Source organism: Sphaerodactylus townsendi, linkage group LG07 (genome assembly GCF_021028975.2).
Source record: "Sphaerodactylus townsendi isolate TG3544 linkage group LG07, MPM_Stown_v2.3, whole genome shotgun sequence".
NCBI classification, from domain to species: Eukaryota; Metazoa; Chordata; class Lepidosauria; order Squamata; family Sphaerodactylidae; genus Sphaerodactylus; species Sphaerodactylus townsendi.
Window position 1 is genome coordinate 35,962,531 of NC_059431.1, and position 25,038 is coordinate 35,987,568.

Genomic DNA, 25,038 nt, shown 5'->3' on the forward strand with positions numbered 1-25,038 from the left:
GAGCAACAACCAACATGAATAAGAATCTTGCTAATCTTGCTGGCCTTCCTCTGACAATAATTTTGTTTGGTACACTTTCTTGGCTATTGGATCTATGAGGTGCAATGGTGATAATTTGGATGAAATTGTGGCTGGCAAAACTGTAAAATTTCTCTTGAGGTAAAGCCACTATTTCCAAACTTGTAAGGGATGTACATTTCAATTTGTTAGTTAATTTTTGATCCAGATTTTGCAGTGGGAATTCTTTTTGTTATCCCAAAGTTTCCAAACCTTTATTGGGGGCATTCTGAAAATTTGGGACCATTTCTCCAATTCTCCTCCGTTTTCCTCCCCCCAGAGACAGCAGGAGCTGAGAGAGAGAGGGGAAGCTGACCCTCCCAAACAGTTGTTAGCTGGAGTCTCTGTTCATTTAAATTTTATGAGACTAGAAGCTCCCACAGCCAGCAGCTAATGTCAGTAGATAGTGGGGTGGACCATTATTTTTGATGCTGCATAAAGACATCAGGTCTACCTATAAGAAATAATAGGACCATTAATTTCCTATGGGTAAACCTGACCTCTCTACAACTTATGCAAAATAATGGTGGACCTTCCTTGAGGAAGGCATCTAGTTTTCCCCAGCCCACTATTTTTACTTTTCCTTACCCAAAAGCCCCCATAACTTTTTCCCTTTCCTTGCTTCCTTTTATTTTCCCCACCTACTAACCAACCTATCTTTTATCTTCTCTCCTGTCTTCAGCATTCCCTCCTTCACTCCAACTGCAAGCCTGTCCATGGGAAAACTAGGGTTCAGTTGTGTGATGGGGAACTCATTGAAACTTACTGATTTAATATTACTGATTAACAAACTTGCACTGTGGTGAATATATGAGCATGTGCTTTAGTTATGTTATGCATGCCAGTCTAATTACACAGCTGTTGTAATGTCCTGTAATTGTACTGGTTCAATCAGAAAAAAGGCACATTGTTTCATTCAATAGGTTTATTTTAATTTAAAAAAAACAATATTAAAAGCGCATAACTTATTTTTGTATGAATTGGCTTGCATGCTATTTGGTCCAGCACCTACACGGTTTTGTTTTTGATAACAGTCATCCGCGTTTATACCCAGTGGCTGTTGTTATGCCATGCCTGGCCCTGATGAGTCCTCCCTCCCTGCCTTTTACTAACACAAACTAACGCCTGAAGGCCTTTAAAATCTGAAGATTCTCAGCTTTGTGGCCAGGTGAACAAGTTTATGTAGTGCCTCAGGAGTGTAATACAAATCTATTGCCCTGTGCACGTGTATTTATTTAAATGTTTCTACCTCGCCAGGTCAGGAAGCAAATGAGCGGCAGCAACTTTTCTTTAGTGTGAAGTTGAAATGATGGCAAAAAACCTATAGATTATTATGCAGTTTATAATAGCACAAAGCCATTGTGAATACAAAATACAGAAAGGACGTCTTTCGTCAAACGAAGACTTACAAACTGAACAAAACCGTTGAGTCAGAGTGGAAACTGTGAAGAGGCAGATCGATCTACTCGGCACTCGTATCTTTCCGCCTAGCTCAAAACGGAGAACGCGGCTGTGGCTGCACGAACCTAACTCCGAAGGTGATTGGAGGAGCCGTCGTTGTTCCCGTCGTTCTAAAGATTCGGCAATCGATTAGTCGAGGAAGCTGTTCTGGGCTCAAACAAACAGTTCTACAGACCAGGCGGTGACTTGCACCCGCACCAGGCATGCGCATTTCCAACCAGAAAGACCGGGATGGGTTTCGGATGTCAGCTGACTGACTGTGCGGAAAGGGTCTGGGGTATCCTGGCAACGCAAGCGGGAGAAGCCCCGCTGTTTGAACTCCGCCTCTGCAATGCTGCGGTGGCTGATAGGCGGGGGTCGCGAGCCGCAAGGACTGGCCGAGGTAATAAGCCCATCGAGGGACCTCGGAGGGGCTGGTTGTGAGGGTGCTGTTCCGGCCCCACAGTGTTCAGCACCGGGACTGGAAGCTGTCATGCCATTGCTGTCACGTCAGGGCTTGGTGCGGCTCAGTTTCGCCTCTCTCTCCCACCCTTGTTGAGTTATACCTTTTGGCGCAGTAACAGGTGCACGTCTGGCAGCTGCTGTAGACCTGAGCCGCTGTCAATTTTGCATGCAAAGAAAGGGGAACTTTGTTTTTAACTTTGGGGCTGCAGCGGCTGCATTAAAACCGAGGCTCCGGTCAAATGACACGACGTGACACAATGCAATCCTTTGAGAGGGGAGGGAGGGAGACATGGGAGGTACCACTGTATTCAGTGGCTCTTGCTCCCAGGAAAGTGTTTACAAGGTTATAGTTCTACTCTGGTTTTTTTTTTTTTTTTTTGGTAGATGTTGGATGGGGCATAGGGAAGGAGGTAGAACTTTGTGAAATTTTACTAGGTAACTTACATGGAGTTGACTGGCTGTTGTCGAGATGGTTTTTTTAAAACTCTCCCTGTGGAACCACTGGGGAGCCTGTTGGCAGGTGTGAGAAGACACTTAAAAGAACATAGTGCTCGGTTGATAGTATTGAAAACAGTTGAGAGGTACATGAAAAATAAAACAAGGACATAAATGGTGTGTGGCTTTACAGAGGTCCATGCAACTGGCACAATACCTCCCTCCCTGGGAAAAAAAATCAAGACTCAACACTGGATTGGAATGGGTCCAGAAAATCTGTCCTGTTTGAAAGAACGTGGAACCATCCAGCTCTCTTCACTCTAGTCCTGCTTCATCCAAGAAGTTATATTGAAAACTAGTAATTTCCTGGATACAGAGAATTCAGAGAGGGAACTTAATTATTTATTCTTGCCGTGTGTGTACCATGGCCTCCTTGAGAGGCTCAGGGACCACGTCTTTGCTCAGATAAATGTGTTAGCAATAACATTAAAGTGCCAGCTTCTCCCAGTTAGTTAGAATGAGCCAAGAATGGTTGCTCACCCTGCTCTAAGGACTTCTTTAGATTCCCAAGCAACAACAAATGAGTTTTAACAAAGGTGATGGAACAAGACTGGGGACATCTCATAAAGATTTTATTATTTGGATTGGATGTGTCAGCATTAAGCAAATGAGACAACAATTGAAAAGCATAATTCTTCATTGTCACTGCCATGCAGTGGGCTACAGAATGTAAATTCAGCCTGAAGTTTTCTTTAGCTTTCCTTTATCCCTGCTTTTTTGTTGTCTGTAGCTTCCCCTTATATATCAAAGAGCAATGTGGGCTGCAACCAGTGGGAGAGAGCACTTATAGGAATTATGTTATTCAGCTATGTCAGTTCCCAAAAGACCACTGGAGTGGTTAGAGCATTACTGGCAATCAGTGAATCCCTGAGGGCATACTGAAACCCACTGTGGTCTATCAGTTGCTGGGTTGAAGCATCCACAGGTCATCCATGCTAGCAGGACTCAGTGTTAACATTTTTTTTGACTTTTATCAAGGAAATAATCAGTTCATAATAATGGAATAAAATCTTCCATGGTACCAGACTAGGCTTCAACCAGTACAAATTGAGAGCACAGCGTGATCCATATTTTAGTTCATGTTTTTACTGGACCACTTCTATGGTTGTCATGCTGTGGAAGCTTGCTGGATGACTCTGAGTCAGTCGTACACTCTTACCCTGACCTTTATTTCACAAGGTTGATGTGAGGATGAAATTGAGGAGAGGAGAAGGGGAGAGCAGTGTAAGGCACTTTGGGATCCCACTGGGGAGAAAGGTGGAATATAAATATATAAATAATGGTGACTGTGAAGACCTGTTAAGGAAGATTAGTGCCTCTGAGGTCCTGAGTGCCTTTCTGTTTGTTTAGTCAGGGTTATATTAGGCAGAGCGGTGGATGGAACAGTAGGAGAAATCCTAAACTTTATGGCTGGCAATCCCTTGTCATATTTACAATGTGGAAAAATACAGTCCAAAATTAATATATTACATTTATCAGGGATTTACAAAATACACTTGACTGCTACTTTACTTGATGGGAGTTATAGCTGGTGGGTGCTGTCCTATCTGCAGTGTACAAAATGAACAACGTTTATTGATTTTAAAGCACCTAATACAACAAATTTACTGGTTTATGGGTTTATTTTTCTGACTTTATGGATTTCTAGAAATCTGTGCAGACCTTAGGTGAAGAGCAAGCACAAAATCCCTACACTGAGCTTCTTGTGCTAAAAGGTCATCATGATATTGTGCGGTTTCTAGTGCCAGTAGATGATTACAGGTAAGATATTACTTTTATAATGTCTTTTTGTACCATAGTACTTCAGTCAAGGCCTTTAAAATGGATGTCTGTTTTTTTCTTCCCTACACTGAAGAAAAATTGACAGGTAGTTTGGATAAAGAAATCACATGGGATGAGATGTACAAAAGCATTAAAGACATTTTAGCTGAACTCTAATTAAAACATGCTCATGGTATGCTTTCAGTGAAATATTCTTCTCCCGAACACTAGCAGTTCAAATACTGAACTTTAGTGCAGCTTACTTATGAATTCCTGAAGCTATATTTTTCTCCTAGTGCAGTTCTGAGTAGTTTTCATGCCTACATTTGGCTGCAGGCTATAACTACTTCATGTGATGTGATGTTAGAATATAATAAACCACAACCATCTTGTGTGTTTGGAGGCCGATACTTTTTAAAAATAATGCTTTGTGATAATTACCTTTGTGTAATATAGTAACAGCTGACAAACTGAAGCCTTTTGGTGAATACATCTCTCATGTTTTATATCTTTCAAGTCTCTGCTATATGCCACCTTCTTCAGACTGCCTGTTGCCTTTGGATTGCAAACCACCTCTGTCAATTGGCTTAGCTATTGTGTCATAAAATAAATCTTCCAACGCACCGCTATCACTATCTTTGCAGTTTCAACATTATTCTGTCCTACTGGAGTCATTGACCAAAGTTGGATCAGATGGGCACAGCAAAATAGTTCATTCCGCTTCCGATATTTGTGTTTATGTGTGTGAAGTTTTTAACTTTCCAATATTTATCATTCTATGTGTGATGTTTTTAACTTTTTATGAAAACCACATTCACATGAAAGCCACACTTATATGAAAGTCACATTACAATTTTATTTTTATTTAATATTTTACACAGCTTTATGTGCCTCATTCTGTTTTTATGGGTGTCTGTTCTACCTGTCAGAAATTAGGGTAACCATTTCTCCTACATATAATGTTCCATGTCCTATCCATACACTCTGGCCCAATCCAGCCAAAGTTAGTCATGACAAATAAAACATTCGTAAATTGCTTTCAGTGAAACTTTGTCGTGATTAATTTAATTAGACATCTTAGTGGCAGTTAATTTGCTATATGTACTCTAGTCTGATTGAACCATATGTACCTTAAGTGACACAAGAAGTATATTTGTTATATAAATAAGCCAAGTGATATCTTTGCCAGTTATGTCTTCGTGGAAACCAGAGGTTGATATCACAGATGTATCCTTCATTTGTCCTGTATCACACACAAAGAATTATTCCCCACTATTAAAGAGGAAAAGCTGAATCCTGAAGTCCTTGAAAACCATTCTTGATTAATATTATAGTCAGATTGCTTGAGATTTTTTTAGAAGAAAATTTCCAACAGATTCAAAAGGGGATGAACTGTGGCTCAATGGTAGAACATCTGCTTGGCATGAAGAAAGTCCTGGTCATCTCCAGCTAAAAGGATCAGGTGGTAGGTGATGTGAAAGACCTCTGTGTGAGACCCTGGAGAGCCACTGCCAGTCTGAGTGCCGAATGCTGATCTTGATGGACTGATGCCCCTATTCAGTATAAGGTGGCTTTGTGTGTGCTTATCTGTTCAAAGCAATGTGTGTTTTATGGGCAGATTCTTGAGAAAGAGACAGATCTCTTCCCCTCCCCCCACGAAATAATAGCATATTTGCCTATAAGAACAAAGCATTCCATATTCCTTGAGCAGTGTAGATCAGCTGGGTTTTCTAATTCAATTTACTGTCATATTCATTAAATACATTGTTTAACTGGATCCCACTGTCTTATTCAGTTCTTTCTGTTGCAATTAGCATTGTTCCTGGGTTTCTGCAACGGTTTTCATTTAGTTTTCATAGTTCTTTCAGTGCATTTTGTCAACTATTGTAAGCCAGGTGTCACGCTTCAGCTCTTTAGATAATATCATCTTATTGGGAATTTTGCAGGAGGATTTTCTTGTTTTCTCGGTGGCTCAACTAAAACCAGCGAGTGGAAAATTTTCTCAGATTGGTTTCTGAAGATACTAAATAAATCCTGTATCAACCTAACAGACAGCTGCTTTTCACTTGTTTTCTTTTTTTGTTTTTGAACATGAAGAGAGGGTCATATTGATTGCAAGATCACTAAAGAAGGCTAAGCCTCAGCAAGAGTCTTCCAAAAAATGGAATGAGATACAGTTGCAAGTAATACTCTGGCATTTGACACATTAAACTAGACTGAATTCATAACACATCTTAAGAATAGCTTTTTCTGTTGCTCGTTTGACCATTCATTGCTCCTGCAGGAAACAGACAAGGTTATAGAGGATGGTGATCATGACTGGAAAAGAATCAGGTGACCCATGAAACACCAGCTTGGTGAAAAGAATCCATCTGCAGGATTGAGAGTTTTGCCACGAGCCCTTTCACATGAAATCCTGTGCTTCATATTTCTAATGATTTTTAAAGAAAAGCAAGTGTATTTTTTTTACACTGAGGTACACACACTGTATTTTCACAATATGTCAGTTCTCTCAGGCCGTGAAATAACAATGTTGTTAATAGAACACAAAGGTTCAGATTTAAACTAATCTAATTAGCAACTGTTGCTTATCTGCACCGAAATTACTAACATTTATATTTTTAGGTGTGCACATAAGGCATTTAAAGTCATCAAGATGTATTTGTAAACATTTATGTTATGAGAACATGCAGCACCTGGGATTGCTGCAACTCCCTACCAACAGTATGCTCAACAGAACTGCAGTTTTGTCTGCACAGTGTGTAGCACAGCTGTTAAATTACACATTGCCCTAAAACTTGGCCTGTTCCTATGTTATCACTACTTGCATGATCAGTATTATGAGTCCGGTGGGAATCAGCAGCAGTGGCGTAGTGGTTAAGAGCAGATGCATTCTAATTTGGAGAAACCAGGTTGGATTCCCTGCTCTGCCGCTTGAGCTGTGGAGGCTTATCTGGGGAATTCAGATTAGCCTGTGAACTCCCACACAGGGCAGCTGGATGACCTGTGGCTAGTCACAGATTTTTGGAGCTCTCTCAGCCCCACCCACCTTACAGGGTGTTTGTTGTGAGTGGGAAAGGGCAAGGAGATTGTAAGCCCCTTTGAGCAGTGGTTCTCAACCTGGGGGTCGGGACCCCTTTGGGGGTCGAACGACCCTTTCACAGAGATTGCCTAAGACTCTCTGCATCAGTGTTCTCCATCTGTAAAATGGATAAATGTTAGGGTTGGGGGTCACCACAACATGAGGAACTGTATTAAAGGGCCACAGCATTAGGAAGGTTGAGAACCACTGCCTTTGAGTCTCCTACAGGAGAGTATTTGTGTACAGGAGAGTATTTGTTTGTATTTGTGAAGATTTTAGATATTAATTAAAGTTGAACCAGGGGTCTGCAACTTGTGGCTCTCCAGATGTTCTCTCTCCAGGAGAGAAAGGGGGGGATATAAGGTTCATGTTTTTTCTAATTTAAGCAGCGTGTTAGAAACAGTTTCTGTGGTCTACTGTTATCAATTTGCATTATCTTCCATTTGTAAAAAATGTAATGAAAGAGAAATGTACTAATTGTGTAGGTTTTTCATGTTATGATATTTACTTTGGGGGTTTGCTTTTTTAAAAGTAATGCTGTATGGTTGGCATTTTATTTGTACTGGAATTAATTTTCTTCTAGGCAAACCAGTATGTTTTAAAAAAATCTTGTTTGTATTTGTGAAGATTTTTTAGGATATTACCAGTTGAATCAGGTTTAGTCCAGGTTCAACCAGTGGCTCTCCAGATAATCATGGATCATCCAATCTCTTACCTGCCAGCATGGCACATCCATGCTGGCAGGGGTTGATGGGATTTGTAGTCCATGAACATCTAGAGAGCCGCAGGTTGCAGACCCCTGAACCATCAGTTTTGGGTAAAATATGACTGTCTACATTTAACAACAAGCTTATTTAGAAGTTATTGTTAAGTACCTTTCATGCCTTTAGTTACTATTTAACTATAAGCAACATATCCTCCAAATATATATGTTTGATTTTTGATTTGTTGTTTACCAGGTTTGCCTCTGCAGGTGATGATGGAATTGTATGTTTGTGGAATGCTCAGGTTTGTGTGTATTTAGAAATATATTGAATATCTTTAGTTTAGTGAATGTAATTTCTTTTAATGGCTTTTTGCACCTATATAGGCACTCACAAGAGAAAGAATAACAGTACATACAAATAATGATAATTAGTAATAATAATATAGGCATGGACTGGGTGAAGTTCAAATTGGGGCCATTCCATTTAAGCTTTTGTATTGCCAACATATAAATTTACTGTCAGAACTGAAAATTTGAGAAAATGGCAAAAACTCATCATCATAAACTATAAATTGGTCCAGTGTAAAAATCCCCCTATTGATGTAAGCCTTCCGTAAAAATATTTCTTCCCACCTTTCAGATCTCGATTCAGCATGTGAAAATGGATCAAATTGATATTGTCATACACCATTGTTGTCTATTTGCAGAAATTGCAGGAGGAATGGGACCCACTCTAGTATAAGTAGGCTCTAATGCATTTCTCTTATAAATAGGCACCAGATAAGAGGCCTGAAATTACTATTTAATTTGTTCATAAATGATCTGGAATCTGTGGTACAGATGCATGTAGAATACAGACAGTGCAATTCACCGAGGGGTTGGGGGGAATGGACTCTTTGAAGTGGCCAAGGGTGTACCAACATGGATGCCTGCTCTGCCAACACAAGGGTCAAATGCACCAGTAGAGTGGCTAATATGCTGGTAGCAGGATGCAGTACAACTGTGTGGTGCCCAAACCCAGGAGCTGCTGTGCATGCTAATGCTCTTCCGCTGTGAAAGGTGGTGCCAGCACAGGTGGAGGTGGTCTGGCGTGTTCCGTGGGGGGGGGGATGAAGTTGATTTTAGTTGGCTTGCATAGGGATTTGGGCTGGAACCCCCTCCTACACAACCTGGGGAGGTCATGTTTAAATGTGGCGAAACCATTGGGTGGCAGTAGGGTTTTTCAGGTCGGCCAGGGAATTTTTCCAGTTTTTATATTCTTGGTGCTGTCTGAAACACCTTAGGAGGTGCCTTGGTGGTGCCACCTCCTAGCAACTGCCGAACAGCACGCCCCCCCCCCCCCCGGTGGATTGCACTGTTAATATAGTTCTGGTTGCATGCCTAAAGAACGTATAGGTGTGTGTGTATGTATGCTATCAAATTGCAGCTGACATATAACCCTATTGAGTTTTCAAGGCAAGAGATGCTCACAGGTGATTTGCCTGGTATTCCTTGGTGGTTTCCCATCCAAATGTTGACCAGGGTTGACCTTGCTTAGCTCACAAGGTCTGATGAGACGAGGTTAGCCTGCGCTATCCAAGGCAGAACTGGAAAAGCTGGGACCAAAATAATAAAGGATTTGGAGCATCTGTGAGGAAAGGCTAAAGAGTTTCTAACTTTTCTTTTTTTAGAGAAAAGTCAAAGTGGATAGGGAACACCTAACAGAAATTTCACAAAATTATGCATGGGGTGGGAAAAATGAATAGCAAGAACTTTTTATTTCCATCCCATTCCACTAGATTCGGGACAGACAAAAGGAAATACTTTTGTGCTCAAAACTTTTCACTTTGCTTGCACAGTTTATTGTTACAGGATGTTGTGATGGCCGCTAGTTTAGCTGACTTTAAAAGGGGATCAGTTTATAAAATGGGGTTCTGGACTTGGACTAGTAGTCTGATACATATTTCTTTACTATCGACATATGTTACATTGTTTTATTTCAAATATAAAGAATTACATAAGTCTCTCAAATTCATGGATGTATTTCCAGAGCTGCCCTACATGGAGTGATTTTTTATTTTATGAAGATGATGGAATTTTACTTTGGCTCACAATCACATGATTATATTAACCCCCCTATAAATATATGATTTACAGCATAAAGACTAAAATGCTGATTAGTTTTTAAAGAGTATTAGCTTTTGTTGTAACAAATAGCTAGAAATGAAACTTAATATAGAATTTCATTTTTGAATGCCCGAGTTATTTATATTTATCTTTTATAGTATTTTGTCTACACTCAGCACATTTTTCTTTTCTTTTCCAGACTGGAGAGAAGTTGTTTGAGCTACATGCGCACACTCAAAAAATCACAGCTCTTGCTGCTTTTCCTGTATCTGATGCTTGTGAGGAAAAATGTCATATGATTTTGACAGCAGGTGCAGATCGGGCTGTTATTGTATCCTTTAATTTGAGTATAATTAGGCTACACATTGGTGGGATAAATTAAGAGATGAGCTGTGCATCAGAGTGGATTGTGGTTACTTCTTAAGTTTCAGTATTTGGGACTCTGCGGCACTGGCCACATTTCTGTCTGAGATGATGAATTGAAAAGAAAAAAATTCAGTGCTTCATCCATTCGAGGAAAAAGCGGTCCACGTGGAGAAAATTCTTTTTGCATGCGGAGCTCCTTCGCTGTATGTGCAGATAGATTCAGTAGGGAGTGAAAATCTTGCAGGTTGCATGTTCAGTAGGAGCTTCTGTTGAGAGATGTTGTGCAGTCTGTTGTGCAGTCTGCCCCCCCGCCCCCCATGTGTTGAAGGAGATGTTTGTTGTGTACCCTTAGGTGCACGAGCAGTCATACCCTTGCTGGGGAAATTGGGATCACAGTGAAAGAAAGCAGTGAAAGCAGTCCTGAATACATATAACTTGGAGGAATTGCAGGAGGAACAACTTGTTGTGAAATCTTTCCTTCCAGGGTAGAACATATTTTTAGAGGGCTTGATCTCCTTCTCCTCTGTCTCCCCGCCCCCTGCTCCCTTTTTATTGACATTGCTTCAGCATTTTATGTCTGAATCCTCATCACAGTATTTTCTTTTTTTTAAAAGCAGCTTCTTTTAATGTACTGAGTCATATGTACTGTAATGTACATAATGTACTGATTTTTCTATGTATCTGGGGAGTCCCTGCTGTGTTTATGAGTAGTCCTGGTCCCCTACCTTGCTGTTTGGCACCTGACTAGGAAGCTTGGAATTAGAGGGGAGCAAGCTAGGGCCCACAATGCAAAAGGAAAGGAGTGATAAATAATTCAGACATTTCCCCTGATATGCCCCTAAATCTTCCCCTCCAATGCACTATCTCTTAAGGGCTTTGGCAGACTAACTTATCTCCATCTTTCCTTGCTCCTCTTGAACTGACTCAACTGCTTTGAGTATTCCGTGCCTCCTGGGTCACACTCAAATGTTAGTAGGCCGTTGCTTTAAAAAACTATTTTAGCAATATATTTCTGTATACCTTTGAATCCTTGAGTATGTAGGAACCCTGTGTATTTTGGTTGCTTTGATTTGATGCTTTCATGAGTGGTGTGTTGCACCCAGATACAGTGACAAGCTGTGGGCCTGCAAGAAATCTTGGGTGGTGTGAACAATTTGCCAATCCTTCTGCCACTGTCATGATTTCCAGGATCCTGTTTGCTTTTAGGGTCATGAGTAGGCTTATTCCCATGTCCTGTAACAGAGTCTGTACTTCACACAACATTCTGTGCTACTGGAGCATATTCAGTCCTCACTATGCTGTGGAATACTCTGCCTCCTCTGTAGGAGGCCTGTTTTTATTGCTTTTGTGATTGGCATGAGACATAGTAGGTTTACTTTGTAATGGTAATGTTAACTTTGTTGCTGTCTTCTGTTCCTTAATTAACAAAATTGGGTGTGGGATTGTGACAACGGTAGGCAAATTCATAAAGTATCCTGCTTTCATTCCACTGTAAAGGTAAGTGAAAATACATGTGACTTTGATTTTACACGTTGTGACTTTGATTTTGCACACTGTATCACCCAGTCAGAGAATCCCACAATGACTGAGGAGAGCTCAGGTAACTGTATTTGGTCTGTTTTTTTGCCCTTCATAATTTTTAACAGCATGTGTTTTCAGAGCAGTTGGGCTACTTGGAGGGCTATACCTGGTTTCTCTTGCATCCTCCTATATTTACTCTAAAAAGGTACAATCCCCTGTGCAACTACTGGGTCATGAATGAGGCCTACAGGTTTCATTTACAGCGATTTCCATCTTTTCTGAAATTGGTATACTATGGAGATGGTCCATAGTGAGATCTGAGAATTCCTAGTTCCTACGCAGTATTACTTATTTTTATTTTTCAGTTCATTATTAGTTTATTTTAATATTGCCCATATGTATTCTATTCCAATGAGCAAAGTAAATAACCAACAGTAACTTCTATTCTGCCACTTAATGTAGCATCCTCCATTGCTCTTCTGCCATTTAGAAGAAATGCCATGTAGGGGGCCCTCTTAGTACCAATTGAATACCACTTGATGATTTAGATAATTTCATCATGTCACATGACAAAGTTAAAGTATCAGAACTGGTCTGATACCACTTTCATGCTTTATAAAAAAATAATTTTGGATTTAAACTAATATAGTTTTGAAAGCTAGAGAAATTCCAGAGATTAAGCATCCTGGCTAGTACTTGTGTTCCCATTATTAGAGGCTTTCTTTTGATAGAATTCTTTTTTTAAATTGTCCATGGGTGTGATATGAAAATAAGAAGTTGACGGCTGTTATGTACTGTCCTCTGCTGTCAAAAGGCTTTAAAAGGTTTAGTTGTAAAAAAGTCAGGTCTTAGATCTACCTTGTGTCCTGTTCACTGAAATCATTGTATGTCAAGTATCTGTTAATTAATCCTCCTTTCTGCTTCATAAGAGGTGTAATATCCTCTGTATATTTTATGTATATTTCTGGAAAATTGTGCTTAAGATGTAGTTCAAAAGAGCTGAACTCTTACTATGTAAAGTTGATAATTGTCGTTGAAAAAATCTCTAAATAACTTAGTTATTGGGCACATATCTGATGATCTAATTTGGTTCTACAGTGTTTGACTGTTCTTCAACGGCTGGATGTATGGTTATCTGGAGGGAGTGATCTTTGCGTTTGGAACCGAGAATTAGATCTGTTGTGTAAGACAAGTCATCTTACTGATTCAGGTAAAAAAACCCCAAAACACTTAATTAGTCTTTAGTGAAGACAAAGTGCCGGTAAAATGGATCTACATGATGATACAAAATCAGCTTGGGAGAGACTCTTTAATTCTAAAGATAACATATATTAAAACTGCCCTCTATTTTAAAAATGTCACTGTAATCATTTTTGAATTAAAAGTACTCTGGGTCTCCTGTGTCCTATGAATTTTAGAATATGTCAAACTTCAGTAACTGTACATTAACTTAACTGAGCTAGGTCAATATGTTTAAATCACCAAATTAATATATATCTCTTTGCAAATGAAATTAGATTCTTTCCATGTAAGTCATGTACTCAAGGAGTACACTTTAAATGTAAGATTTCAAGCAACTATGTAAGTATTGTATCTTAAATAAGCATTGACTTACTAAAATTACATATTTCTTTTACAATATTCTCTTATAAGAATTTTTTGGAAAGGCTGTTAAAGAATTGAATTCTACTTCTGTAGTTTACAAGTTGAACAAATATGCTACCTTAAAAGCACAAAGTTTCATATGGTTTAGTAATAGGCTGTTATTATTTATTGTTATAATTTTGAATAATAAAATTATTAATTATTATAACAGTTGGTAATTTTCTAGTTCACAGTTGTGGTATTCATAGTCCTGATTTCAAATTTTCTTTAGCAAGAATTAACTTTCTGGAAGTAAAGGTAACTGTAACTTGGTAGTTTTAAGTAGCTCCCTTGTGTGGCGGACGAATGCTTTTCTGGATAAATCACTATTGGGATGTTGTGTTAACTTTTAGCTTGTAATGAAATATATTTGTGTCTCTTTTAATAAAGATATAAGTGCAATGATTGAACTGCCGAAAAATTGTGTGGCGGCAGCTGTTGGAAAAGAATTGAGTGAGTATCACCATAAATACTGAAGGAGGCATACTTAAGTTTTTATTCACAATCATACATTTTAAGAATACTATTTTAGAATGGTGGAAAACTTGCCTTATACCTATTTCTAACCATAGGCCAGAAGCGAAATATCTGCCTGACCAGTTCTGTTCACTTAAGGGATTTTTTGCTTGAATTTCTCAACTAGCAAACACTCTTTTCAGTAGTAAGAATCAATTTGTAATGTCTTTTTCCTTTGATAAGGACATTCCCAAACTATTGCTGGGTGGCTGTTTGGATTCTTCACACTAGTTTGGTTGCAGTTAAAGTTGGACTTGCAGATAAATTGGTATCTTTTTATATAAATCCCCTACAATTTTGTAGCCCCTAAGAGTATACTTTTAGCATATATGTTACCCCTGGTGGATTTTTGTCGTTTCCAGGCTGTTTATTTATATTGCACACTTTATACAATAACTGACTCTGTCACTGAAAAACCCCTGTTTTGACTCCCAAGGGAGAGGGGGGACATACTTTTCAGTTTTTTTAAAGAAAGGGGGCAGGAATTTTGGAGTAAAAACGAAATATATTTAACACTTTCTTATTTAGATATAATTGTTTTAAAAGCTTATATGATTGTTTTAAAAGCTTAGCGTGCATAATGTATAATTTTGCTAGAAAACAGTATTTTTATTTAGCATATTTATGGAGATAAGTGTGAATTGCAGTTTTCTAAAGCAAAATGTTGAATATTCACTTAAATGTAGACAGAATTGCAATTCTGCACTCTATAGATATAAAATACAGATTACTATAATGGCACATCAGTTGCTGATGAAAAGAGAGACAAAACCCTAATGGAAATGGCTGCCTCAGGAGACAGGGCAAGGAAAATAGAATCCGTGCCAATCTGGCTTTCTTGCGATCTTCCTGAAACATTGCATCAAAGCAGGTTTGGAAAGGGTTTCAAGAAAACTTGGGAGGCACACGAAAGTACCACAGTACTGTGTGTGTGTGTGTGTGAGGAGTGATTCCCACTTCTCTGTGGCATCCAAGCCATGGCAAACAAGCCATGTATACGTGACACCACATCTTTTAAGCGGGAATGTAATTATGTCACCAACTGTTCCATCAGTCAGATGACCAGCATGATTGCTGGAGACACTGCTGATTGTATATGGACCACAAGATCAGAACAAATCTCTTCTACATACAGACAAAAATGGAGTATCCTCATAAACATGGAGGAAGGAAGGCCGTATAGTAAAGCCTGATCTCATCAGATCTCAGAAGCTAAGCAGGGTTGGTACTTGGAAGGGAGACCTCCAAAAGTCAGATGAAGGCAATGGCTGACCACCTCTGCTTCTCATTTGCCTTGAAAGCCCCTTGCTGAGGTTGCCGTAAGTCATTGCAACTTGAGGGCAATTTGGTCTCACAATAAACATCATGTTGCCTTTGTAGAAATTTTGTCTCCCTTTTTCTTCTCAGTAATTCTTAGATTGAAAGCTTCCAAAGATGGAACTGAATGGGATGTCTTTGAAGTAAAACGACTTCTTGACCATCAAGATAATATTCTATCGTTGATCAGCATCAGTGGTAAGACTATTGCCAGTTTTATTGTCCGTGCTGTACTGTGAATTACCAAAATGTTTTTGTTTGTTTTTAAAAATGAAGAGCTACTTTGGATCAGACTTTTTTGGCATCTCCTCAAATTGAAGGTGGTTGTTTATATTCTTAGAATTTGAACACATTTTCCATTAACAAGCTGATATAGCAGCTGTCATGTACCCAGTTAAGTAGATTAACTCTGCTTCCAGTGTAAAAAATTTCTGTGGGATAAACAGCATTTACCAAACATAGCTAGAATAGTCATGGGGGGTACTCCTTCACTTCAGAAGGAAGGTGGAGTAGTATAGCTCGATCTTCTCAGATTTCAGCATCTAAGAAGAGCTGGTTGTTGGATGGAAGACCACCTAGAAGACTCTGCAGGGGAAAACAGCAGCAAACCACTTCTGCTTCTCACTTACCTTGAAAGCCCGTTCCTAGGGATGTTGTAAATCAGTTCCAGCTTGACAGCACATATGTAAATACTCCTGTATTACCTATGTATGACCCCCAAAGTGATCAGCAGTGTGAGTTCTGGCAGTCCTGATCTCTTGAACAACTGCAAATTTAGAACAACTGCCCCTGCAAATTCATCCTTGTGTTTTTTTTAAATAAAGTCATTTGCCTCCTTGCCTCTGGCAAATAAGAATTGTCTCTAGTGATCATGCAGGGAAGTTTTGCTTTCATTCTGGGTCATAAATGATTACTGTGTATGTGTGCCAGCAGATAGATTAATTAAATTTGTGTAGACTGGGATCTTTTATGCATTACTTTAAGTCGCTAATTTAATGTCTTGTGTCTGGAATAGAGAGTGGAGGCAGGAGGGCACTGAGAGGGTGTATTGATGTGTTTTTTCTAGTAAGAGATTGTGACCTAGAAGCAGCCTGTATTTTCCCACTTCAGAATCGGGGGTTGGGGGGGGGGGTGGCGGCAGTAGCAGAGAGTGAAGAAGTAACAGTGGCATGTTTGAGAAGAAACTGAGATTGATACTTTCCCGTCACCAGGCTATGGTTGGCTCAAGAGATAACTGCTAGTCACTAGCTGTTAATAAACATATGGTCTGGCTCTTCTGGTAAGTTCATTGAACCAGCTGTAATGAAATTTTCTTTCTTTTATTAAGCAACTACATATGCTATAAAAGAGGTAGAAAGACACATTACATCTGTATATTTACAGCTATATATTTACCTAGGACTATGAAGTTCTACTTTTCACTATTAAAATCTCTCATAGATCCCTACTTGTCAGGAAAGGAAGCTGCGAAATTGCTCAATCATTTTATTGAGATATTCAGAATAGTGCCCTTGTTTTCTTTCTTTGTTGCTGGATTAAACACAGCATGATCATATACAGCCAAATTAGTTTAGTGTATGCCCTGGAATTTGTTTTTGTTTTTGATTAATTTTTTAGAAACTTCCTTTCATCTGGAATTTGTTTTTTATGGGTTATCTCATTTTTTTTTATTACTAGATTTGGCGTTTGCAACAGGCTCCCATGTGGGTGAGCTGATAGTCTGGGATGCTTTGGACTGGACAATGCAGGCATATGAATGCAACTGGGATGCATCTCTTCATGTGGACCCACAACAAGAAATAAAATTGTCCTATAGCCAAAATAAAATTTCAATTCAGCATTTAGCATCTGATGAAGAGGTAAACGTCTTAAACATCATAAAATTAGATGGATCAAAACTATAACCCTCATTAGTAAATGCTTATCTGAATATGGGCTTGTTGCTTGTAGTTGCTTGTAGTTGAGACATTCCTGGAAGGGATCGTGTGTCCGTGTTGTTGTCAGGCTGGAAATGGAACACACTAGAATGAGACACATAGCATAGTGCCATGTGCATGGGCTGTGCTGTTTTTGAGAAATCAAAGTAGTAGCGAGTTAAATCTTTTCTGTGGCTGGGGATTGTCCCAAATGGGATTCATGAGCAAAAATCACTTTGCATCTATTGCTAATGTTAGTGGATACTTGACAGCTATTTAAGTAGTTGTTTCTCATAGTTCACATTCCATGATAAAGCTCAAGTTGAAGCTGCCTTTTCAATATACTTTGATAAATCAGAATGGCAACAGGTAATTTTTATCTATATGTGTATACTGCATTTCTGCCCGCCAGGACCCTCAAAGCAGCATAACAAAGTAAAGCCATTAAAATAATACCCTGAATTTGATGATATAGTATTCATATCATCATAAGACCCAATAGAAGCGCAGTAATTAGCAAAACCATGTTAAATTGCAATAAGTAGCAAGGTTGCAGAATAAACCATGTCCTGCCATCACTTGAAGGTTCTTCTCTCCTGTCCATGAATGTTTTAAAGGCCTTGAAAAGGATCTAGAATGAAATTAAATGTCTTGTGACTTACTGGGTATCACTAGTGGTTGGAATATCATATTTTATTCCAATTGGGGCGTAACACAAAGCGGTATTTTAGCAATTATAGTGGTAATTACATGTTAAGGAGCAGCGTACCTTTTACCTTCTTAGTCATTTGATAAACTTAACAATGTCACAGTCCTGCTGGAAATCCATTACACAAAATAATAGTGTTATGTCTGTTTTGTTAAGATGTTCTATTGGATTTTCTTGACAGTGTGTATTTGCTGCTGTTGGAAAGGGCATATACGTGTATCACCTTCAAATGAAGCGTGTGATTGCCTTCCAGAGGACTGCTCATGATTCCACTGTCCTGCACATTACGAAAGTTCCAAACAGGTGCAAGTTAAGCTTTTCATTCACTAACATATATATAAGCATATGAACGGTAATAAGGACTGTTTTTCATTGTTGACAGAAAACCCCTACTGTTCCTTTTGTATAATGTCCCTTCCACTAATCATGTCTCCCATGTGTAAGTCTCCTCTCAGAAAGACAAGCCCAGCTTATTCCTGAACTACCCTTTTTGAAACAGAAATTTTAATACTGAATGACTGCAATGATATGAAATGAACGGGCAAAAAAGTGTGTTCCATAATCTCATTTAGCAAAAAACAAAACAAAAACACCATGAAGACTCCACTCTAAAAATGACAACTAACTGTTTTGGGCTATATGGTATAAATATTACATTACATTATGTCTTTAATAATAAAGTAGAAAAGGCAACATGAAATTCATGAACTTCTGAAATGAAAAACAATGTAATCATATCACTGTTTTCCTTCTATTGCCAGTTTTCTTTGACTATGATCTTACATGACTTTTTGTATTTGCATCAAATATGACTTCAGTCCTTCATATTATTTTGTCTTGGTGTATTTTATTGCACCCTGACATGTTGGGATCACGAAGCACAGTTGAGCAAAAACTAGTAGTATTGCTCATGGGACTGCAGATCTCCTTTTCCCTCCCTTGCTGCATCCTCCATGGCTCAGAAGAGTCTCTGATAGCTCAGGAATGGCATGGACAAGAGTAGAAGAGAGGTTCAGGAAGGCCAAAGTACACACAGTCCCTGTGTGTAATCATTCGTATGGCTGTGTGTGTGACCCTGTGGCTCTGTATACTTACTGTAGACATTCTAATTTCTGACACTGTATATAAAAATATACTCAAACTAGATCAGAATTTGCTTTAATGCTGTGATATGTTTGAAAACCATTCATTAGGATTCAGTAGGTAAACAGAATTTTGAGAAATTTCCCATTGGTAAAACATAGAGTATCCGCCTATAATGGTATTGCACCATATTTTTGCATTTATTTTGCATTTTATACTAGTTAAATGTACCCAAGTGGTATTCCAAATGGTTTGGACACATAAAAATAATAAAACCAGTAAAACTCTGAACACTTAAATTCATTCCCAAATGTCCTTAAAAATATCAAAATAAAATCAAGAATTCTTCAGCTAGTACTATGAGACTTTCTGAAGTGCCAGGTTTGGTCAGCCACAGAGGTGCATCGGGGGGAAACTTTTTCCGGGTGCCCCCCCACTCCTGTGATCTCCACACAGGCAGGGCTTGGAGGTGCTGAGCTCCACCCCTGGCCTCCATGCAGGCTGGCTCCTAGCGTCCAGAGCCTGCACAAAGGCCAGGGGGTGGGGTTCAGGGGCAGGGTGGGGGGCTTATTGCATGGAGGGGCCTGCATGGAGGCTGGGGGTGGGGCTCGGGGGCAGGGTTCAGGGTTCAGGAGCGGGGTCCGGGGGCGGGGCAGCCTGCTTGGAGACCAGAGGGGCAGGGCTCGGCAGTGGCGGGTGGCCGAGACAGGTGCTGCAGCTTCCTGCTGCCGAGCCCCACCCCTGCCTCCCGCTTCCCTGCAGGCCGGCTCCTGAGTTGGGGGGCTGGGGCTTGATGGAATTCTGCTGGGGCACTCACCATTTTGGTAATGAAAGCTCTGTGCCCCGGGGACATGGGTCACCCCATGTCCCTATAGGCCATATGCCTCTGGACAGCCACTAGAACAGCAAAAGAACGGTGAAGTACATGAAACTAGTTTACAAGAGTAGCCTAGTAAGAGGCATTACTGGCCAGGAATTTAATAGCAAAATGACGATGCATCTTATTCCTCATTGTCAGTGAAACCTCTTTGAAGTCCGGCAAAACTGACATTCCTGGATTATTGTAAAGTCTGTGTTGTCCAGATTAAGCTTCGGCATTGGCTGTCACAGGCATGCCCAGGCGTCCGTTCAGAGATTGCACTGCTGCTCTTGGATTTGATTAAGACGAACAACAGAGCTGGTGTCCTCAGCATATTGATAGCACTGCACTCCAAACTGATGAAGGACCATTCCCAGTGGCTGTAGAAGTTAAAGATCACTGGAGTCAGGGTGGAACCGTGCACACCAGTTTAAATGCATTTGGAGCTCAGAGAGGTACTTTGCCAAAAGTAGTCTTAGTGGGAGTGTTAGTTCTTGATATTTATGAAAAGTAATGCAGGGGTTTGATTAATTTTATGGATTTTTTTTAAAAATGGCCAAATTTACTATGTAAATTTGTAAATGTAAAAATTTTATTTGGTTTTGACAGGCAATTAATATCATGTTCAGAAGATGGCAGTGTTCGGATATGGGAACTAAGAGAAAAGCAGCAACTCACAGCTGAGCCTGTTCCATCAGGTCTGTCTCTAGAATGAGGATTGTCTGCATAAAATGGTGGGGACAGGAGGATTGTCCTGGGAAAGAGTTTTGCTACACGGGGCACTGAAAATGCCTGTAGCCTTTAGCCTGCATTGTTGGTGTGTGTGAAGCTGTTCATGTGATAGCCAGTGGGGTGGATCCTACCCCTATCCTCCCCGTCAATGAGAAAAAAAAAATTCTTAAAAGATGTATACCCCACCTTCCCTTTTGGCTCAGATTTGGAGCTTTTCTTCAACTTAATTGGCTTTTCTGTTGGAGGAAGTCTCCTTAGACAGATGAAGGTTAAGCATTATTTTCGAAATGTGGAAATGGGTGAAGAACTTTGTGGCCTGGTTTCCACAGTGTCGTTGCTTGCATATAAAACCTTCACTGATTATGACTAGTAATGTTTGTCTGATGAGAAGTTTCTTTCCATGTATTCATGGTTTGTGAAAGATTTTTAGTCACCAATCACATCCTGCTTTCTGTGACTGGGTAGTGCAGCCACATGACCAAAGCAAACCAAGAAGAAAAAGATGAGAAAAAGGAGTTTGGATTTATATCCCCCTTTCTCTCCTGTAAGGAAACACAAAGAGACTTACAAACTCCTTTCCCTTCCTCCCTGAGCCCCCCCCCCCAACACCTCATGAGGTAGGTGGGGCTGAGAGAGTTTTGGAAAACTGTGACTAGACCAAGGCCACCCAGCAGAGATGTAGGAGTGGGGAAACAAATCCAGTTCACCAGATAAGACCCCCTTGCTCATGTGGAGGAGTGGGTAAACTCAGTTCTTCAGATTAGAGTCCACCAATTTGAACCACTACACCATGCTGGCTCTCAAAGGGTGTTTCCGCACTACAAAAGGGAGTGAAGGTCGACTCGGTTCCCTTCAATGGGGGGCGATTCCTGGCTGTCCGCACAGCAACTTCCTTGGCCCCCTGGAACCGAGCTAAGTGGGCGGGTACCTGTTTCGCTCCTCGATCGTGATTGGCGCTTGTGTTACGGAGGGAAACGGGAACGTTCTTTGTTTTTTTTTTTTACAGTTTCCGTACGTCGCAGCTACGTAGCATTGACACGCTGAACTACTTCCGGCGCAGTCGGAGCTACGAAGCTTTGGCGCAAAATTTTCCAGTCAGTGATTTCTCCTCGTCACTTTGAAACGATCTCGATATCGTAGCTTCGAAACGTGAGGGAAACTGTATTAAAAAAGCCGCGCTCTCTGCCCGTCACGACTCTCCCGTTCTGCTTATGCGAACGAAGCGGCTCCTGATTGGTTGAATGGATGCGGTGTCGTTTCGATGTGTCCGCATTTCGAAGCTTCGAAGCGATATCGACCTTGTTCCACCAGCGAGTCGCAGTTCATAACTGCGACAGGGATGTCGCGGTTCCGAGCGGGGGGAACAGAGACAAGACAACGTCGAGCTCGGTTGTAGTGCAGATACACTTAGTTGAACCTGAGTAGAAACCGGTACAACACAGTAAGTGCGGAAGGTCCCAAAAAGAAGCAAGTCGGCCATGAATAGTATTGGCCTGCTGTGGAGTCCTATGAAAAACAGTTTTGAATATTGCTCCTAGTATATCTAGTTTATTTGGGCAGATATCATACCCTGAGTTATCTAGGTATGTCTAGTCAGACACACAGTCCTTTTGGTTTTTAGGTACTTTTGGCTTTGTCTAATGTGTGATGTAATTTGTGTTCCAGGTTTTTTTAATATTTGGGGATTTGGAAGAGCAACCAAACAAGCTAACAATACAGCTAAAAGGGCACCAGAGAGCACCACAATTTATTCTTTGGATCTTACTGGGGATTTGATTGGGCACTCATCAGCTGTGCAGGTTTGTTGGAAATGGAAATGGTAAAGGATGAATTTCAGCATTCCTTTAGTTTGAGTATTGTTTCTATGTGAACATCAGTAATTTAACTGGATTTCTGTGCGCCATTAATGGAAGATAAAATGCTCGCCCTCATCTGATCTTTGGGGGTGCGTTCACAAGGTGAAATTAATGTAGTAGCTGTTTCCACAAACTTGGGAGAAAACCTGATTTGCAAAAAAATTCAAAGATTCGGAGTGGACTAGCCCTCCCCGAAACAGAAATGTCTGTGTAAGCAAATCTCTCTCTCTCACCTTGCCCCTCCTCCATTATACCCGAACCCCTTTGGGTGGTATTTTGGGTCACTGTAGTAATGCAAAAGGTGCTAGACAGTGTATGGAGATAAATTGGGAGAGGGGAAGGGAGGGAAAAGAAGGGAGAGGAGGGCAGGTGGGGGAAGGCTGGAAGTGATGAGCCAGTGACAGTAGGCAGAGGAAGTACAGGTGGGTGTGAGAGAAGGTGGAACAGCCAGAAAGACATGCGAAAGAAAAAGAACTAGGAAATGAAGGAGAAAACTATAGCCAAGGGAACGGAAAGCAATCAGTAGTGAAACAAGGAGTCAGCTGGGGAAAGGAGAAAAATTCTCTGGCCCTTGAGTCCTTGCTATTCCCCTCCCCTTATTTTATTATAAATTTGCTCATCTAAGTTAATTGAAACCAGATGATTGTAAACAAAAGAATGATGTGTAATTTATAATTCTGCAAGAAGCTGAATAAGACTGCTGAATCTTTCTGATTAAAACATTACATTGGTTTTGCTGCTGCTGAACAAACCCACATCCCCTTTACTTATATATTTGTCATATAATATGCCCAGTTAAATAAAACCTACAGCCAATGCGTCCACCAGATTTCACACTTGTGTTTCTTGAACATCATATGCCAGCCTCCTTTTAAAACTGAGGAAAATCTCATATAAATGGGATGTGTTGTAGTGGTCTTCTATTCAAAGAAAGAAATCGAGACCATTGTAGAGTCTGCCCAAGCCTTTTAGAAACATACTCTTTTGCATCTGTGTTGCAATGTTCTTGAATATTTTTAAAATTAAGGTCCAACACTTGGCTGCTTTGATCTATTCTGCCTAGATGCCTCCCAATTTCTTTGGCATCTTTGAACCAAGCGATCTTACCTTAGTATTCATTAAAATGATTCTTGAGAACTTTTGGCCGTCTATAAAAGCTTTAATCTAGAGGACCTTGTGCAATACCACTTCCAGAGTGGATCTTTGCTGCTTCCTCCCTTCTTGCAGCTCCCTCTGCCACTGTAGAAGCAGCTCTTTAAGATCTATGGACTTTTGGAAATGTCATGGAATGCAGTCGACTGTAGTGTGCTGCAGTGAGAACTGTAAATCCCTTTGATGAACTGGGCTTTCCACAAGAAGATAGGATTTGGATCAAACTTCATATTATCTTCAGCTTGCCATTTTCGGTGAATTACCTATTTTGACCACCTTTTATGGTGCTGACAAGGCCAGAAATTTACATGATGTTAATTGTGTGGTCTTCATTGCAGATGTTCCTGTATTTTGGTGAACATGGTCTGGCAACCTGCTCTGCTGACCATCTCATTATTTTATGGAAAGATGGAGAACAAGAGTCTAGAATACGTAGCTTGATGTTATTTCATAAATTAGAACAAAGCGAAGACTTGCAGTTTGGGCCCTGAGATGATTGAAAGGGGGATAAGTGTACATACGAAACGATATAAAATTGTACAACACAACTCTATGCAGAGAAATCAATGCATGGAATTTCACTGTTACAGTTTCAAGTGCTAACAATAAATTTGTATTGTCTGTCTTGACTCCTTAAAACTCTTATAATTAAATGTGTCTTGCTGTCATTGAATCTGTAGTTGGTATTATTAGACAGTTGGAAATTGTCATAGGATTTGAAGCAATGTTATATGAGTATATAATTCCTTTTCTAAATTCTATACTTCAATTGTAATCTTGAGATTACTCCACAACGTCAAGCGTGTATTACAGTGATATTTTTCCAAACATTCTTGCTTGCTCTTAAGGTGTGCGTACGTATTTTGTTATGTTGGGAACCTGAGGTGCTCCAGGCTGACAAAGGTTAAAGCTGTTAACTTTCTCGTGTAGGGCGTTAAGCTCAGGTCCCTTGTATTGCTGAAATTTCGCCTGGACAATAAGAAATCCTGCATAGCAGGGATGGGCAGAACATCACCGGCAAGTGACCAATGCTTGGCCATTCTCAACTTTCTGCCTGTTCTTCCCATCTGATGCTATTTGGCTGTTTTTCTTATTCTGAGAAAACAACATCAGGAGCCCTATATGGGAGACATGGAGATAAAGGTTGAGAGTCACTTGTGAAATGCACTACAGCCCGGAGTCATCAGAAGGTAAAATACTAGAGGGGAGCTCTATATTTTCCGTGTGGCTGTGAAGGCTTTCTTTGATGTGAAGC

At 40.1% G+C, this 25,038-nt stretch overlaps 1 protein-coding gene across 2 annotated transcripts; it reads left to right on the forward strand.

The window, feature by feature from the left end:
• Window positions 1-1,615: 1,615 nt before the first annotated feature.
• WDR41 (WD repeat domain 41) lies at window positions 1,616-24,456 on the forward strand. Of its 2 annotated transcripts, XM_048503655.1 has the most exons (13): window positions 1,630-1,900; window positions 4,106-4,218; window positions 8,260-8,308; window positions 10,312-10,443; window positions 11,913-11,975; window positions 13,098-13,209; window positions 14,034-14,096; window positions 15,567-15,674; window positions 17,154-17,335; window positions 18,283-18,404; window positions 20,653-20,741; window positions 22,441-22,574; window positions 24,122-24,456. In XM_048503655.1, exons 1-13 carry the CDS (start codon window positions 1,850-1,852, stop codon window positions 24,272-24,274), a joined length of 1,371 nt encoding a protein of 456 aa, XP_048359612.1. In that variant the 5' UTR covers window positions 1,630-1,849; the 3' UTR covers window positions 24,275-24,456. The 2 variants fall into 2 exon arrangements, with proteins under 2 accessions (XP_048359613.1, XP_048359612.1); XM_048503656.1 differs by lacking the exon at window positions 24,122-24,456 and having other exon boundaries at window positions 1,616-1,900; window positions 20,653-20,743; window positions 22,442-22,574.
• The last annotated feature ends 582 nt before the right edge of the window (window positions 24,457-25,038 follow it).

Bases quoted from the DNA above. Each gene is read 5' to 3' on its own strand.
- WDR41 (XM_048503655.1), top strand. From the start codon at position 1,850: ATGCTGCGGTGGCTGATAGGCGGGGGTCGCGAGCCGCAAGGACTGGCC. The intron at 13,210-14,033 runs GTAAAAAAACCC...CTTTTAATAAAG, and splicing joins AAGTCATCTTACTGATTCAG to ATATAAGTGCAATGATTGAA. The intron at 22,575-24,121 runs GTTTGTTGGAAA...TCTTCATTGCAG, and splicing joins GGCACTCATCAGCTGTGCAG to ATGTTCCTGTATTTTGGTGA.